Consider the following 15,653-nt stretch of genomic DNA (forward strand, 5'->3'; position numbering starts at 1 on the left):
GCCCAGGTTCTAGCCCTGGGCCAAGGCTTCCGGTGGCCCAGCCCCCAGCCAGGCTGTCCATCAGCTCCCAGAGGCAGCCCATCCTCACTGGGCCCCCGACAATGACGCCTCGTGAGCTCCATGCATAGAGGTAGACCCACTCTTGTTGGAGCCAAGAGTGAGTGGAAAAGAACCTGCCTCTCAATCAGGACTCTGGGACAGTCAGGGTTCATCTGGGCTGGAGCCAAGGATAGCTGGCAAAGTCCTCCAGGGGCCCTCTTTCTCCTTCACCTCTTGGGCCTTCTTCCCATCCCCACGGGCAGTCAAGCTATTGTGAGGGACAGAAGACTGCATGGTTGCCCGCTCTAACTCAAGAGTCAGGCCTTGCTAGGGAACTGGGAATCGCCCCCCCCCCCAACCCCTATCACAGCCATTCACAGTCAAATTCTTCCCTCTTTGGCCAGAGGCTTTTCCAGAGGTGAGATAAATCCGGCCCTCCTGTCCCTGAGGACCTGTGGGGGTCTGTAGCCCGCCAACAGGGGCAAAACGGAGCCCTCTCTCCCAATGGGGCCCCAGCCCTGCCCCCTCCAAAGGCCTGATGAAAAGTAGCATTCGCATTTAGATACAAGGGGACTTGGACCGGCCTCTTCCATCCCGCCTGCAATTCTCAGGCTGGGACACGGCTTTGTGCTCATCAGGCGGGCAATTAAAAATCATCTACCATACAACAGCTCAGCCAGGTAGCTGTCCACTCTCCAGCTTTTTCTCTACCAGTCAAGATCCACTGCATTCCCTATTCTGCCTGGTTTTCAAGCCACCCCCGCTTCCCTCCCTCCATCGCTGCTTCTCTTCTGTGTGTTCTGCTCGTATTGACAAAGGCCAGATGCAGGAGGCAAAGCCCAGGCGAGTCGCCGTGACAAGTGGGAGACAAGTGTGAGGCTCCTACAAGGCAGTCAGCTTCACCACCGACGGGAATAAATGCCCAAGGTTCATTCCAGTTTTTCCATAGAGCTAACGGTTGGGGGAAAGGGGCATTCTTTCCTGGGAAGCCAGGGGCCTTGTCCAGTCTGACTCAGTCACTAACCCCAGCCCTCAGCCCTGCCCCAGACATGTGACACCATTTGACGAGTTTTATGCAGAAACCGGTTCCGGTTACATTTGAACTTTTCCAACTCCAAGGTCAACAGAACCCAGCCAGTTCACGAGGAAGTGCCTGGGACTTTTCCCGAATGTCCTTGATGCCTGTTTTTGTGCTGTTTTAGGAATGGAGGACAAGAGGTCCCCAGACAGCTTCTCAGATGAGTGGCTGTTTTCCGCATAAAGCTACAACAAGCCAAGCTCTGGGGCCAGGACACAACCACTATCCCAACAGCCAACCATCACAATTCCCTTTGGAAGACAGGCTCCAGAGTTGGAGGGAAGCTGAGCTGCCCAGAGGGGGCAGGAAATGTCAGTCTCCGGGGCAGTGCACGTGTCCCTGGGTGTCTGGGGGCCTCTGAGTGCCTGTAGGCCTCTCTGTTGACCATCTGTGTGTCTTTGTATCTGTGGGTAGTCTAGCTTCTAAAACAAAGCAACCACACCTCTAATTCTTGGCAGATGAATACAGGGCTCCTCGGCTGGGCCCCTCCCTTGGCATTCTACTCCCCCAAACTGGGCAGGGCACTTGGCTCCCTCAGAACCGCGAGCTCTGATTCTTCAGACAGGGCCAAGCAGCCCCTCATCCCACCCCTGCACCTCACCGGCCCCCACAAAAGATCCTGGGGAAGACCACAGCCCTGGGCCCAGAGGAAGAACCTTATCTGCACAAAAATAAGAACCTTATTTCACCACCCCCACCCCCCTGAGCTAAGTAGCCCCCACTGGGGGGGGTCCCCCTAGCGCCCCTCCCCAACCCGCCCGCTCCCACTCTGCCCCTACCCCTACCCCGTGAATGCTCTCCCCCTCCCTTCCAGCCGGGGGAGGAATTCCAGCCACTCTGGCTTTCCTTATCGCTCACTGTGGAATCCGAGGCCAGGGAGTAGCTGAGTATGGGGTGAGGGTGCCGATGGGACGAGGGGAGATAAAGGAAGGCCTCGGGCCCCTGTGAAATCACCCCCAGAGCTGGGCCCTTCTCCTCCTCCGAGGCCCCGCAGGCCCTGAGGGGTCAGGAGGAGCCTTGAGGGGCCTGAGGGCCACTGCGACAGGCCACGGCCTCAGCTGTCGGGCCTCGGGAGGAGGGCGCCAGGGTGCCCTCGAGAGCGTCGCCGCAGCCTCCGCCCGCCGAACCCCCCCAACCTCCCACCCCCCCGCCTCCCCAACCTCCCACTCCCCCCGCCCCCCCAACCCCCCCAACCCCCCCCACCCCACCCCTGGCCCCGGGGCCCCCCGGGAGTACGCGCCACTCACCTGGTCTCCGGCCTCACGCTGAGCAGGTAGCTACGGCTGGCCGGGCTGGGGACCCACACCGGCCCGTCGTCCTCGCCGTCGCCCCCCGCCCCGGCCCGCCCGCCCGAGCCCCAGCCGCGCCCGGGGACCCTGCGCGACCCCATCCCGCCGCCGGCCGCGCGCGCTCGCCAGGCCCCTGCCCTGCCGGCCGCCGCTCCCGCCCGCGGCTGACGCGCGCCCCTATTTATAGCCCCGCGGCCCGGCCGTCGTCACCTGCTGCTGTCCCTCCCCCGGCCCGGGCCGACGAGCGCGGCTTCCGAGGCGCCGGGGGGGCCGGGGGGGGCACCGCGCCTCGCGCGAGGGCCCGACCCCGCTGCGCTCGGCCAGTCCCGGGGCCGCGGCCCCACGCGCGTGGAGCGCCCGGAGCCGGCCCGGCGTCGGGGCCTGGGCCTCGGGAGGCCTCCCGCTGTGCCCCAAATTCTAGGCCCCAGGACCCCGGCTTCCTGCCAACCTTCCTTCCCCCACCCCCCGCCCCCGCTCCCGGCAGGTGGGGGGGAAAGGGGGGGGCTTTCGCAACTGTGGAAGCGCGGGCCGCGTGGCCTTCGCGCAGCGGAAGGTGCAGAAGTACCCGAGGAGCTGGGTGACGCAGGCCAGGCGAAGGCCAGGGACGTCAGGCCGCTTGGAGCCTGGGCTCCACACGGTGGGCGCCACCGCAGCCGGGGACCGGCCCCCTTCTTCCTGGTGGCAGCCCCGGCTGACCCTCGCCTTGCCGGTGACTGCGGTTGGTCCACGACTTAGACAAGCCCACACATCTCCACGGAGCTCCTCCGGATGTGTCTTGCGTTCGCTTCCATTATCTAGCATAAATGAAGGGCTCAAAAACCACTTCTAGAATAATTGGACCTCCTACTCCACCCAGCCTCCATTTCTCAGCACCCTGGGGGGAAATGGCAGAGTCCTAATGCGCAGAAAACAATTCAACCATGCAACAATTTCTAAGAGTAAGATTGTAAGCACTGACGAAACCTGGTTCTAAATACTGGGAGTGACCAATATTTATCCATTTTTTTCTCTCCTTTATCCTTGGAAGCATCCAGAAAGTGCCTGCACCTGGGTGGCTATGTTCTTTAGGAAGTTAGAGCAAAGGAGTACCACCCCTCTGTCCTAGAAGCTTCACTCTGTACATTCCCACTGGTTTTGGAAATGGCTCTTCCCCCACTCTCGCAGTGTGGTCCCAGTGGCAACTGCCTTTATTCCTACATGACCCCATCCCTGGCCGCAGTTGGCTGGCAGCTGACTCAAGCCAGGCTCTTTGTGGTACCCATCTCTCTGACCACAGAGGTAAGCCTCACACCCAAGCTGTGCCGATGGGAGTTCTTTACCAAAATGTTTTTTAACTGGAACTGGGTGAGAAAAGCAGCCTCTCTGTGCTGGAAAGCAGTGAGCTGTGAGGTCTCAGCTTTCAGCAGCCCTGCTTCCTACCTGGCGGAGGAGGCCAGCCTGCAGTGAGGAAGAAGGAAGCTGAAAGAGAGAGAAGCAAAAGCAAGGGGCTCAGAGTCCTGATGGCTTCCAGGTACATCGCTATAGGTGTTCCTGAAACCCAGCTTTGTCCCTGACATTTTTGTAGGTTGGCAGTCCGACCAGTTTGTTGAATCTGTGTACCAAAAAAAGTTCTCTTTGCTCAAGCTGCTTCGAATTAGGCTTCTGTTGATAGAATGTGAGTCTTGACCAATACGAAGGCAGTTTCTCCCAGTGAGCCCAAATCCATCTCCTGACCACATGCCCCCATTTATCCTTGTTGTTGGCTGTCTGGAGGTGCATGTATTAAAATCTCTTCAGTCATCTACAGGACAGTCCTCCAAATATCTGAAAGCATGCTTCAAGTTTTGGTTCATTTGTTTAAGTTGTATGAACACCCATGGGTCATGCTAGGGCAATGTGCTACGGTAGGAGTCACAGGATCTGTGCTTTCAAGAAACTTTTGTCCAATGGGAGAAACAGGCATATAAACAAGATACAATGAAGACGAAATGTATAATATAAAACTATGTATAGGGGAGCATGAAAGTACAGAGAAAAGAGTGGATTGCCCGGGGTTTGGGTTGGGACGGTTTACAAGGCAGTAAATTTGAGAAGAATTTTGAAAATTTCATAGGTGCTCACCAAGTGGACTGTTGGGGCAGGGGAGACAGGACAGACAGAATATTCCAGATGGAGGAAACAGTGTGGGCAAAGATACGGAGATACAGAATAGCCTGGTGGGCATGGTGTTCAAGTGTAAAGGAGATGGGGAAAGAGACAATTAGGGCCAGAGCCAGAAGGTTTTGTCTGGTCCACAAGGAAGCTAGACTTCCCTTTGAGGCCACCTATCACATGACCACGGATAGGGTACCACTAGTCACCCAAGTGACCCTCTGATTGATCAATTTCCTTTTCCAAAATGTGACCCACACAGAGGTCACCCCGTGGCAGCCCACAACTGAATTAGCACCTCTCTCTGTTTGGGCCCCACTCACTAGGAACAGCATTGTCACAGCCAAATTATTTCATTGATCCTGAGCCTCTGCGTGTTCAGCACGAACTACCGTTCTTCTAAGTCTTTCCTACTCCTGCTCGTAAGGTCTTTTTTATCCTGAGTGCCAACTTGTACCGTTTTCTAGTTAAAGCTCATCTTCTTAATCTCCCACTCCCTTTCCTTCTTGCCTAAACCTTTATGAGCCCTGCTCCTGTCATCTAGGGTACGATCTATCCTTCCAGCTTCTTGTCGTGTGCCAGCTAAATAAGCAGACGTTCGTGAGGATAGGGGCAGAGCTGAGTAAGGCGTGCCGAGGCCCTTAGGGCTGGAGAGGTCAGAAAGGCACAGTCTCTTTCCTCTCTAAGCTTACAGTCTAGCAGGAGAGAGAGGACCTGTTGAGTGGTGTCAAGTCCTAGGCTGGAGTCCAGAGACTTGGGTTCTAAATCTCCTCTCCCACTGAGTGTGACCTTGGGCAGATTGCTCCCCATCCCTGAGTTTTAGCTTTCTCCTTTGGAAGGAGGAATGAGGCGGAAATAACCATAATCCAAGATTTGCTATTAGATGCACGTACTGATGAAGCATCATCAGTAGGCATTTGTCAGTGATGCCAGGACCCCCTCTCCCGGTTGTTTTGAACTTCCCAGGGCCCTGGAGTAACTGGGCGCTTGTGGTAGGAAAGTCTTGGGCTACTGTTCATTAACATACATAGCTCAGCCCGGGAAGCTGGTCCCTGTCCCGGGGTGGCTGGGGCTCCCCGGACACTCTGGCCCCACCACCTGAGCCCCTCTCGTTGAGGTCTAGATGAGTGCGAACATGCCTTGCATTCCGACTTAGTTCCATCTCTTCCTCTTCTGCTCTCCTTTGAAGCATACGTTACCCAACATTTACTAGCTGCCACGACACCATTCCCTGTGCCTCACCATCCTCCCCCTGAACTTACTGAGTTCAGGCCACTGCACAGTGAGCGCCACGGTGTACCAGGCTCTGGCCCCCTGCCATCATCCCTCCCTTTCTAATAACTCAGTCAACACACTGGCAGCAGGTCCACTGACCTCACCCTCTCGAAGACCCTCACCCCCACTTCCCTTCAGCAGCCCAACCAAATGCGCGTCACTTGAACCTCATCAGAGGAATTTCTCCACCTCTAAAATGCCCCCTACTAAGCCTGCCCTCCGCTTTAAGGCAACTCCACACCCCTAACATGCTCTCCCCTGAGTTTCTCCTGGGCTCCTTTATCCACCTACTCCCATCCCCGTCTGGACACAGGCACAGTGTGGGGAGGGCAATGACTCCGACAACTGTACTCTCCTCAGAGGTCTCCTCTCCCTTGGCCCTTGACCTTCTACTAAATTTGCCTTGCCAGTTCCTAACCTGGAATCCGGCTGTGGCTTCTTGCTCCAAGGCTGGCCAACTCTGGTTTCTAACCTAAGTCTGGTCTCAGGCAGCTTGGCAATCCTTTCCCAATTCCCCAGGCTGACCCTTTCCTTTCCCTATAGCAACAGCTCCAAACAAGATTCCAACCTCCCCTTTGCCCTCCTGACTTGCAGCGGTCAACTATTCCTTCAAAATACAGGGAAACCTGAGACCATCGGATAAGAACTTCAACTTTGAAGGAGGACAGGCTAGCTAGCATCTCTGAGTCCTACTAACCTCTGCTTCAAAATTGACATTGTTGTTTAGAAGGTTCTCGAACATCTGCTGTCAGCTCTCCCTGCCCTCCCCCACCCAGCCTCCTTCCTCACAACCTCAGAGGATGATTGTTTGCTTTTCCCTGACATATTTACCCCTTCTTTCCCTTCCCTCACTACCTCTGCTGCTCAAAAGCGTTCAGAGGAAACCAGGCACAATATCAAGCAGTAATGAGTTACCAGAGTTAGGTAATAAAGGGCAAACTTTGGCCTCCTGAACAAGACAGAAGCAGCCCAGTGACCAGAGCTGAAGCGGAGGTCAGAGCCAGGCCCGCCCAGCAAGAGTGGCCAGAGGCCAATCCCTGAGTGTTACAGTGGAGCTCCTGGGGGTCAGAGCTGGCTCCCTGGCCTGGAGCAGGGAGAGGTCTGAGTGGAAGAACATGTGGAAGGGAGGAAACGGGGTGGGGGGCGCAGGAACCACTCCAGGTTGGCAGGAAGCCGACTTGGTCATCGCGTAGTACCCCCTCCACCTCTTGCTGGGAATAGTCCTCCTCCAGGCAGCCCACTTCACGTTCAGGAGGATTTTCCTTTTGGTGAATCTAATTCTGTTGTGCCCTCTGAGGCCACACAGAGGAAGTCTAGAGTGACGGTCTTTTTGATAGAATAGCCCTGGAAAGGTGTGATAATACTGATCAGGGACCACCTCTTTTCTTGACGAATTATCAGGTTCCTGCAGTACGTCCTTGGGTGAAATGGCCTGGAGAGCCCTACACCATGCTGGATGCTCCCCTGGGAACATGTCCACTCTGCCAGGGCGTGCCTTAAAGCTGCTGGGCCGAGAATGTCACATTGCACTTGTGAGCTCTTCCAGGCACGGCACAGCTACCATCAACACCATTCTGGTCAATATCAAGATCTTTCAAGATCGTATTTTTCTTCTTGGCATCCATGTAGACTCACGCTGAGGTAGCCTTTTCCACAAGCGATGGCATAGGAATTGAGGTCAGAGGTCAGTGAGACCTTCCTTACAAGGCAACATCAGCTTCCACTCCAGTCTTCCACGCCCCCCGAGGCCTATGGCCCATCTCAGGGCAAGTCATGTAGCAGGATAAGTGAATCAAACACATGTCCACCCCTCCTGCTTCTTGTGTTTTCCCTTCTTTCGACTCCACTCATTTTAAAGTTCTCAGCCCTGAGCTCAACAAAGCCCTAGATTTCTGCTGGTCCTGCCCCCACTCCCCCAGCCATGAGGACCTACTGCCTTCTGCTGCAAGCTGCTCTTCCTGCTAGTGAATCTGCAGTGCTCTGGAGTGTTCGTCTGACCTTCCTCCAAGGACCCCCACAGCTCCCATCTCGGGCAGCTGAGCCCCTGACCCTCAGGAGGGTCATTTCTGAGCTTGCTGGCACCCACCACGCTTCCTCCTAAAGGACTGCTCCTGGTGTGTAAGCCCATCGCCACCACCACCCTCACCCGCCCGAAAAGTCAAGTGCCATCTCCAGGCTCTGAACCCTCTACCTGTCCAAACCCTCCTGTCTGCCCTCCACAACTCTCTACCCTTTCCTTGCTGTCCCCTCCCCACTCCCCACCTTGTCTGTCATACCCTTTCCCTGTTTGGAAATCACATTCCAGAACCAGCCTAGGGTAGAAATGTGAAGCCTCCATCTCAGGCAAAGAGCTTCTTAGGAAGCAAAACCTACCCTCCTTCTCAGATACAAAAAATATTCGGCCGTGTCTATGCACAGTGGGTCCTAGGGAGAAATTCCAAGCAAATTGGTGTAAGGACCAGAAAACCCCAGAGGAAAATAGGACTTGTGTACAGTGTGCCCTGGGCTATCACTGAAAAAGGGAGGCAAGAAACAGGTCTTCCCAGTTTAATGAATGAACACCCTACCAGAGAGGAGCTTAACCACTCTTTAGACATCAAAGGCATGATCAACTATCCCCATCTTCACAGAAAGTAGAGGCAAAAGCTGTGGGACTAAGTTGTAGAAGCAAGATCTGGTAGATTTTAGACTATCACTATGTATATGCAAATACCATACCCACCCATGAAGTGAGATGGTTCTGCTGGTCCTCTGTCACTTAAGCACTCACGAGGATGGGGGCTTTTCCCACTTAGAACTGACTTAAATGGCTTTATCGTATCCTTTTGCCCCATTTTCCGTACAATCAGCTACGTATGTATTGATTTTTTTCACTAAAAACTCAACTTCAATTTGCAATAATAAATATTATAAAAAATAAAAGCATTTTAAAAGGCCAGTGCATGATACAATGAACTAGCTCAAGAATTCATCCGGACCCAGGTCCCTAATGAAAAGATGCATCTTAAGATGCTTTTAAATTATCAAGTAAACAGACAGTTCAAACTTGGAAAGGCCTGACAAAAGCCAAAAGAAATAGGTACTTATCAAAGAGCCAGAACTCCATCTGAAAAAGCATAAATCCGATGCAGATTACAATGTAAACGAATGCAATGATGCATTTGCAAAAATGCAAATGAAAGTGATCCTGCCTTGGGGGGAGTGGGTAGAGAGGGATCATTTCTATTTCTGTATATGGCTAGACCAAAAGTCAATAAATAAAACAATTAAATGGGAGAAGAAATCCGATTAAGAGTTCTTGCCTTTAGGGAGGTCTCCTCTCTTTTGGCATAAACATAAGGAACAAGAAGATAAAATCTAGCCAGGCTCAGGATCCCCAGAGTTTTAAGCCAACACCCTCCCCCCCCCATTTGACAGATGGGAGTACGGAGGCCAAGAAAGATCAAACAATTTCGTTACAGAGCTCACATTGGAAGCCAGGGCTTCTGAGTTCTAGTCACTGGTTTTCTTCATGTTATCGCATTGCCAGGGAGTTTAGTCAAGAAAAATAGGGATAACCCCCTGAGGAAATAATTCTGCAGAGGCAAAAAGCTGTATGCGCAGGACTCTTCCCTGCACTCATGAAGTGGGAAATTTAAATGTTAAACCGGAAAGGGGTAAGTAAATTATGCTGATTTGAAAATGATTACAATGATTGAAAATGAGGATTTAGGGGCTTTGTAGAGACATGGAAAATGTCCAGATATGATGTTAAGTAGAAAAAAGTAGGGTACTGGGTGCCTGGGTGGCTCAGTTGGTTGAGCGTCTGCCTTCAGCTCAGGTCATGATCCCGGGGTCCTGCATCAGGCTCCCGGCTTCTTCGTCAGCCTCTGCCTCTGTCTGCCTCTCATGAATAAATAAAATCTTAAAAAAGAAAAAAAAAAGTACTGTACAAAATCAGAGGCAGAGTAGTGCTAGTCACACCTGAATGAATCCCAGCTTTGCCCCTTATGAGCTCTGTGGCCTAGGGAAATTACTCAACCACTCTGAACCTCCAAAAGAATAGCAGTATCCACCTCATAGGACTGTTTTGTGCCTACATAAGAGAATGAATGTGAGAATCACACCTGTCATGCAGAAATGTTCCACTTCTGTTATTATCATCATCATATCATATTTATCTGTGAACTGAACAAGAGTCCAGTTGGAAAAGCAGTAGGAAAGGACTGGAAACTGATATACAAAAATGAAAACAACCGCAAAAGTAGGATGGGATTATAAATACGCACGTTTTTTTATTTTCTCTAATAAAGCGATGTCATTTTCCAATGAGAGAAAGGCATTTTGAATAGGGACCTCAAAAAAAAGAAAAAGAAAAAAAATCCTATTCTTGGGACCTGGCTCTTTCGGTTTGCTCTTTCCTCCAGAGGGGCTCAAGGCTCCCAGCACCTAGTTTGCTAAGACTGCTGTGGCATCTGTTGGTGGACAAGGTCAAGAACAGCCTGGATCCCTTGGAAAAGATGAGGGTGGGGTGGAGGGGTGACGACACAACACATTCTAGAATCTAGAACATCCTGCTTTGCTCAGAGCAGACCCTGAGAGACCTTTGTAGCTACCAGTTGAATTCGCTCCTTTCATTCACGTGTGCATACGTGCATGCATTCACTCACTCATTCGAACACTCTTTGGACTGCTACTGTATGCAAGGAACTGTGCTAGGAGCTTTTAAAGAATTAGACTGACCCACTGGATGAATTTGGAACAATCTCCATTACATAAGTGAAAAAAGCAAGCTTCAGAACACTGTGCATAGAATGCTACCATTTGTATTAAAAATAGATATATAAATATACATATTTATAAACTTGTAAATGCATAGAATTGCTCAGAAAGGGTACACAAGATCTAGATAACAGTGATTAATTCTGGAGGCAGGCTGGGGAACTGAAGGCTGACCTCCAATAGGAAGCTTACTTTGCACTGTATATTCGTTTGTATTGTTTGGATCTTACCATGTATATGTATTGACTGTTTAAAAAAAAAAAAAAACCGTAACAAAAAATTTTTAAAACCAGTAAAAGAAAGTGCGCCCAGAGCTGAGTATACAGTGGCGAACAGAGCAGGCAGGGGGTTCCTCTGTCTCAGGGAAGGCAAAGTCTGTTGAACTTGCTAAGCCACAACTGTTAAGTTTTCAAAACCAGACTGTTTACATAAGTTAGGGGAACAGTTCTTTCTACACCAATTATAGTAATTCGGCACATCGTTGTACAGAGATAAAGCAGTTGGAAAATAAATACTAGTCATTTGTCAAGCCTGAGAGTGTATTAAGCTGTAGTTTCTACAAGGGTGGGGAGCTTATCTGTTAACTTGATCAGTAGAGCATTCACTCCAGCTGACTGCACATAAGCACTTGTTACAGCAAGCATTTGCTGATGATAACAAATGATAGGATAGCACACCCATTATAAACATCTTACGAAAAGAGCAGAAGATATTGGACCCTGAGGGAACCATGTTTTCTGGGATGCCCCCCCAAAATGATGGTCTTCAAAGGCAAGGTCAACCCCAAGGTAAATGAAAGGTCACGGGAACACCTCCTCTGCTTCAGACTGTTGCGCACAGATGTTTCGCGCAGGGTTCTCCTCGGGCTGATGAGGCACAGACGGACCCCAAGGAGAACCTGGCACTCCGGGGGGCACCCCAACCACCGGGGAGGTAGGAAAGCCGCTGTCTGGGTGGCTGCAAAGTGCTGGCAGGCTTGGAGCCAGCCAAAGCAGCCGGGCCACGAAGACAGCACGGGGGTGCGGCCGTGGACTTTAGAACCAGACGGGCCTGACGGCACCGGCGCGTACGGGCCGCCCAGCAGCTTCTCTGTTCTTCTCCGTGAGATGGAGGAGGGTTAACTGGGAGATCCTCGTGATTATGAAAATCACGGCAAAGTCTCTAGCAAGATGCAGGCCGCGCAAGCAGGGCCGACGTGCTGTTAGCGTCACCACCGCCGCAGCGTGGCCGGGCCGGCGGCATCCGCGTCCACATCCACGTCCACGGCTGACGGCTGGGAGGGGGAGGGGTGTGTGCACTCCACCCCACCCCGCCTCCCCGCACGCCCTAAAGGCAAGAATCCCTCCCATGTCTAGGGCGCCTCCACGCTCGCTGTCTCACAAAGCCCGGGTAGCGAGTTCCGTGGGAGTTACTAGGACTATTTGGAAGGCGGGGGGGGGGGGGGGGGCGGCGCGGCGGTGAAGCGAGGGGGTTTGTTAGGAGCCGGTTAAGGGCAGAAACCAGGCTGCGCCCCAGGTCTCCTGGTGAGTAGCTGGGCATTCTTTCCACTCCACACCATTCCCAGGAAAGAGAGGCGGACCCGGGTCGGCCCGGCGGTGCCCAAGGTCACCGTCCCCGTCCCTACTCCCCCTACCGCTGCTCGGGAGCAGGAAGAGATCCGACGATCCATTCCAAACCCTTCTCAGAGCCTGCTCAGCAGTGTTCCTGTGAATGGACCATGCGGCGCGGGTGGGCACCTGCAGTGGGATTAGGAAAGGGACGACAGCCAAGATGGAGTGAGCTCAGGCCTTGCAGGCGGCCTCACCGCCTGCTTGGGGCAGAGGGACACGGCGGCCTTGCCAAGTATAGCAATCCTTAAACAGCAGAGTCTGACACTGGGGCGAGCACTAACCGTTCTCAGGGCCATGAGCGTTTCCACTCAAAATCTGGCATTGGACAAAAAAAGAAAATGTACTTTTTTTTCTGTTGTGGAAAGGTCAGGTGTATTTAACTGACTTAACAGTTTACAATTGCTATTCGATGCCTTCCTTGAAAGAGCACCTCTAAGAACTCAGCCAGCACCCACTTGCCTTTGCTGCACTAGATCCTGCCGGGCCCAGTCGCACCCCTCAGCCGTGCAGGGCTGCAGTAGCAGCCTGGGTCAGAGGTCAGAGGACACCTCCACACGGCCTGCCCCTTGGGCTTGGTCAGGCCCGAACTCGGCCACCGGTGAAGAGACAGCCCAGCCTCCCCTAACCCCAATTCTGCCGCACCCGAGAGCTCCCCGTGGCAGCGGCAACACCGGGACCTCTGCGAGATGATCCTAGAATTCCTCCCCTCTACCCCTCCCACCACCACCACCGGTAAAGGTTCTCTTAGGAGGAAAATCCACTTGTAGGAAAGATGGGGGTGCCCAGGACATTTCAATAGGCCCTAAGCCAATGCTGCTAGCCCCGGGGAGGCCTTGCAGGGGCCCCTTGACCAGTATTAAGACCCTCCCCTCACACCCTTAGGAGGTCTCTAGAGGACCAAGTACCGAGCTCCTGGTTTCCTAAGCAGAGCTCCAGAATCTAGAGCGGACCTTCCTCGGACAGTAGGCACCGTTGCTCTCCCTCAGAGACGGGACAGTGAGGGAAGTCTGGGAGAGACTGAAGTGGAGCAGGGTAGGGCCAGGCTCACTTGAAGAGGAATACAAGAGCCTACCTGCATGGTCAGAAGATTTTTTATTTGAAATATAGTCTGAGCAACATGAGTGTAGCCAGAGGAGGAGGGGCTGACCTGCCTGAGGCAGCAGCCTCTCTAATGGCACAGGAGCGAGAGAACAAACATTCCAACGTCTGGGCGCCCCCGGCCCACGAGCCCGCGAGCCGGGGAAGGCAGCACAGGGACGCACAGCTCCTTCGGCCGGCGCTCCGCCTCTCGCGGCCTGCCTGCCCTGGCGCGCTGCCCGCTCTCCGGGTTCCAAGCGGAGGTGCGCTGCAGAACTCTCTCCCACCCACAGACAGGAGGAGCCAGTGTGACAACTCATTCTCCAGGACTATTTCAGGGGAGAAAGAAGACAGGAAGGAAGGGCAAGGTGATCAAGGGCCCTCACCAAGCCAGCCTGGGTGGAGCTCTCCGAGGGAGTGCACCAGCACCCTCACCCCCTTCTCCGGCTCTGCGGGCAGGAAGGAGAGCTCCGAGGAGACCCCTGGCTGAGGGCAGCACACGGGAACCTCCCAGAAGAGCACAGCACTGATGGGGCTTCAAGCCGAGTTGACAGCGTTGGGGCCGGGCCACGTAAGCAGCCTGGGGTTGGAAGGACACAGACAAGAGTTGGGGTACCAAGAAGCAGCACAAAGCCATAAATAACAGAAGCAGATTCAGAGCTGTGAGGGTCCTGGGCGACCACACATTTCCCGGGGCTGGGGGACACCGGGCACCCGCAGCTCAGGGCAGACACTGCTCCAGGGCACAGCCGGCCACACGCACACCGGGGCGGGGCCTTCTCTCTCCCACCGTCCCCGCAGTGGGCGGGGGACGCCATGGCACCACCCCGGCCGCACGCACTGCAGAGCCTCCGGTCACAGCTGAGGGGACGGTGCGTGGCTGTCCTGGTCCTGAGAGGCCTGTGGGTGACTCTGAGCATCTTGGGCACCGTCCTCCTCAGAAGCCGGGCCTGGTGATCTCGCCTCTGGGTCGCCCAACAAAGGCTCTCCGGCACATTCTTCCAGTCCGTTCTCCCTGGTCTCCATGGACACCTCCTCCCCGGAGCCCTCATCTGGCTCCGCCTCCTCTTCCTGGTCTCTCACCTTGTGGACGATGAAGAGGTGGCGGCTGAGGGAGCTGGCAGAGGTGTAGCACAGGCCACAGAGGAGACACTGAGCCGTGGAGCTGTCCGCCTGGTGCTGAGGTATGTGGCTCTGAAACTCGAGCCCCGAGTCTGTGGCAAAGCTGCACTTCGCACACTGGAACAGGGACTTGTGCCTTTTGGTAGAAGAGACCGCTGCGCCATTGCTGGTGCCCGGAGCGTCCCCGGCTCCGCTGCCTGGTCTCTTCAGATGGCTCACCTGCAGGGAAGACAGTGTGAGCCGGGCCGGGCCCCAGGCCGGAGCCCCACACCAGGACGCGCAGAACCACCGGGGGGCGGGGGGGGGGGGCCAGGCTCGCCCCAGCCCTGAACCGCGGGTTTACATTTGGTGTCTTTCAGGTTTTCCCGTGGGCTCTTGTTTTGTCTCATGTAACAGATGTATGTGGCGCCACATCCCAAAGCTATGGGAAGGGCAGAGAGAAGATGAAGTCCCTCTTACCCCACTCCCCAGGCCTGCTCTCCCCGAGGTCCCTCCCAGAGACCGTCTATGCACGCACAGAGAGACAACTGTTGCCTTTTACGAAATGAGAGTATTACACGAACACTCTTCTTCACCCTGCTTTTTCTACTTAAGGACATGTGTTGGCCGCTGTCTCCGTGAGGGCACACACAGAGGCTTCGTTCTCCTCACAGCGGCACTGACACGTCAGAGGGGTGAACGGTCCCCTCTGGCCGACACGGAGTTGCGCTCCCTCACTGCTTACGGCACACAGCCCTGCAGTGCGGTGCACGGACCTCTTCAGGCCCCAGGCCAAAGATGTAGGACAGATAAATCCTAGGGACGGAACTGCTGGATCAAAGGCCATGTGCATCGGGAGGGGGGCGGGGTGTGCGATTCAAACACAGACAGATGTTGCCAAAACGTCAGCAGACACCCCACCTTGCTGTGTGTGAAAGGGCTTCTGCTGACCAATGCCCTTTTCCGAGGAGCCAAGAAGGGATGCCCTGGAACTCCAGGCAGCCCTCAGAATTTCCCAGACATGACCGAGCCTCTGAGAAGCAGCCCTCCCTACCACAGGGTGGGAAGAGCCTGCCGCGAGGAGGGGAAACCACACCGTTCCAGAAGTTCCCAGGAAATGGGACGAGGGCATGGAACAGGGATGATGTTATAAAACGGGGGTCAGGATTCCAGGAGTCTAGGCTTGGCTCCTCCTGTAACGAGTGTGCGTGTGTGAGAGAGACACACACACACATACACACTCAGGTGAGCACTGCCATCCTCAGCCCCCCTTGCGCCCGCCCCCCACCCCCC

At 54.3% G+C, this 15,653-nt stretch overlaps 2 protein-coding genes across 5 annotated transcripts in view; both read right to left on the reverse strand.

The window, feature by feature from the left end:
* Positions 1-2,631, reverse strand: part of ALPK3 (alpha kinase 3) — a 47,646-nt gene extending 45,015 nt beyond the window's left edge. Inside the window, exon 1 of the mRNA XM_028089432.2 lies at positions 2,365-2,631. Within this exon, the coding sequence (XP_027945233.2) occupies positions 2,365-2,507 (143 nt within the window). The 5' untranslated portion in view covers positions 2,508-2,631. The remainder of the gene's footprint in view (positions 1-2,364) is intronic.
* Positions 2,632-13,255: 10,624 nt separating this feature from the next.
* Positions 13,256-15,653, reverse strand: part of ZNF592 (zinc finger protein 592) — a 46,273-nt gene continuing 43,875 nt past the window's right edge. For all 4 annotated transcript variants that reach the window (XM_088024929.1, XM_088024928.1, XM_088024927.1 and 1 more), the window contains one exon: positions 13,256-14,600. In XM_088024929.1, the coding sequence (XP_087881055.1) occupies positions 14,115-14,600 (486 nt within the window). In that variant the 3' untranslated portion in view covers positions 13,256-14,114. The remainder of the gene's footprint in view (positions 14,601-15,653) is intronic.

This window comes from Eumetopias jubatus, unplaced genomic scaffold, assembly GCF_037043125.1.
Source record: "Eumetopias jubatus isolate StellerSeaLion01/CBP00866 unplaced genomic scaffold, mEumJub1_p1.0 scaffold_7, whole genome shotgun sequence".
In the NCBI taxonomy this organism is placed as follows: Eukaryota; Metazoa; Chordata; class Mammalia; order Carnivora; family Otariidae; genus Eumetopias; species Eumetopias jubatus.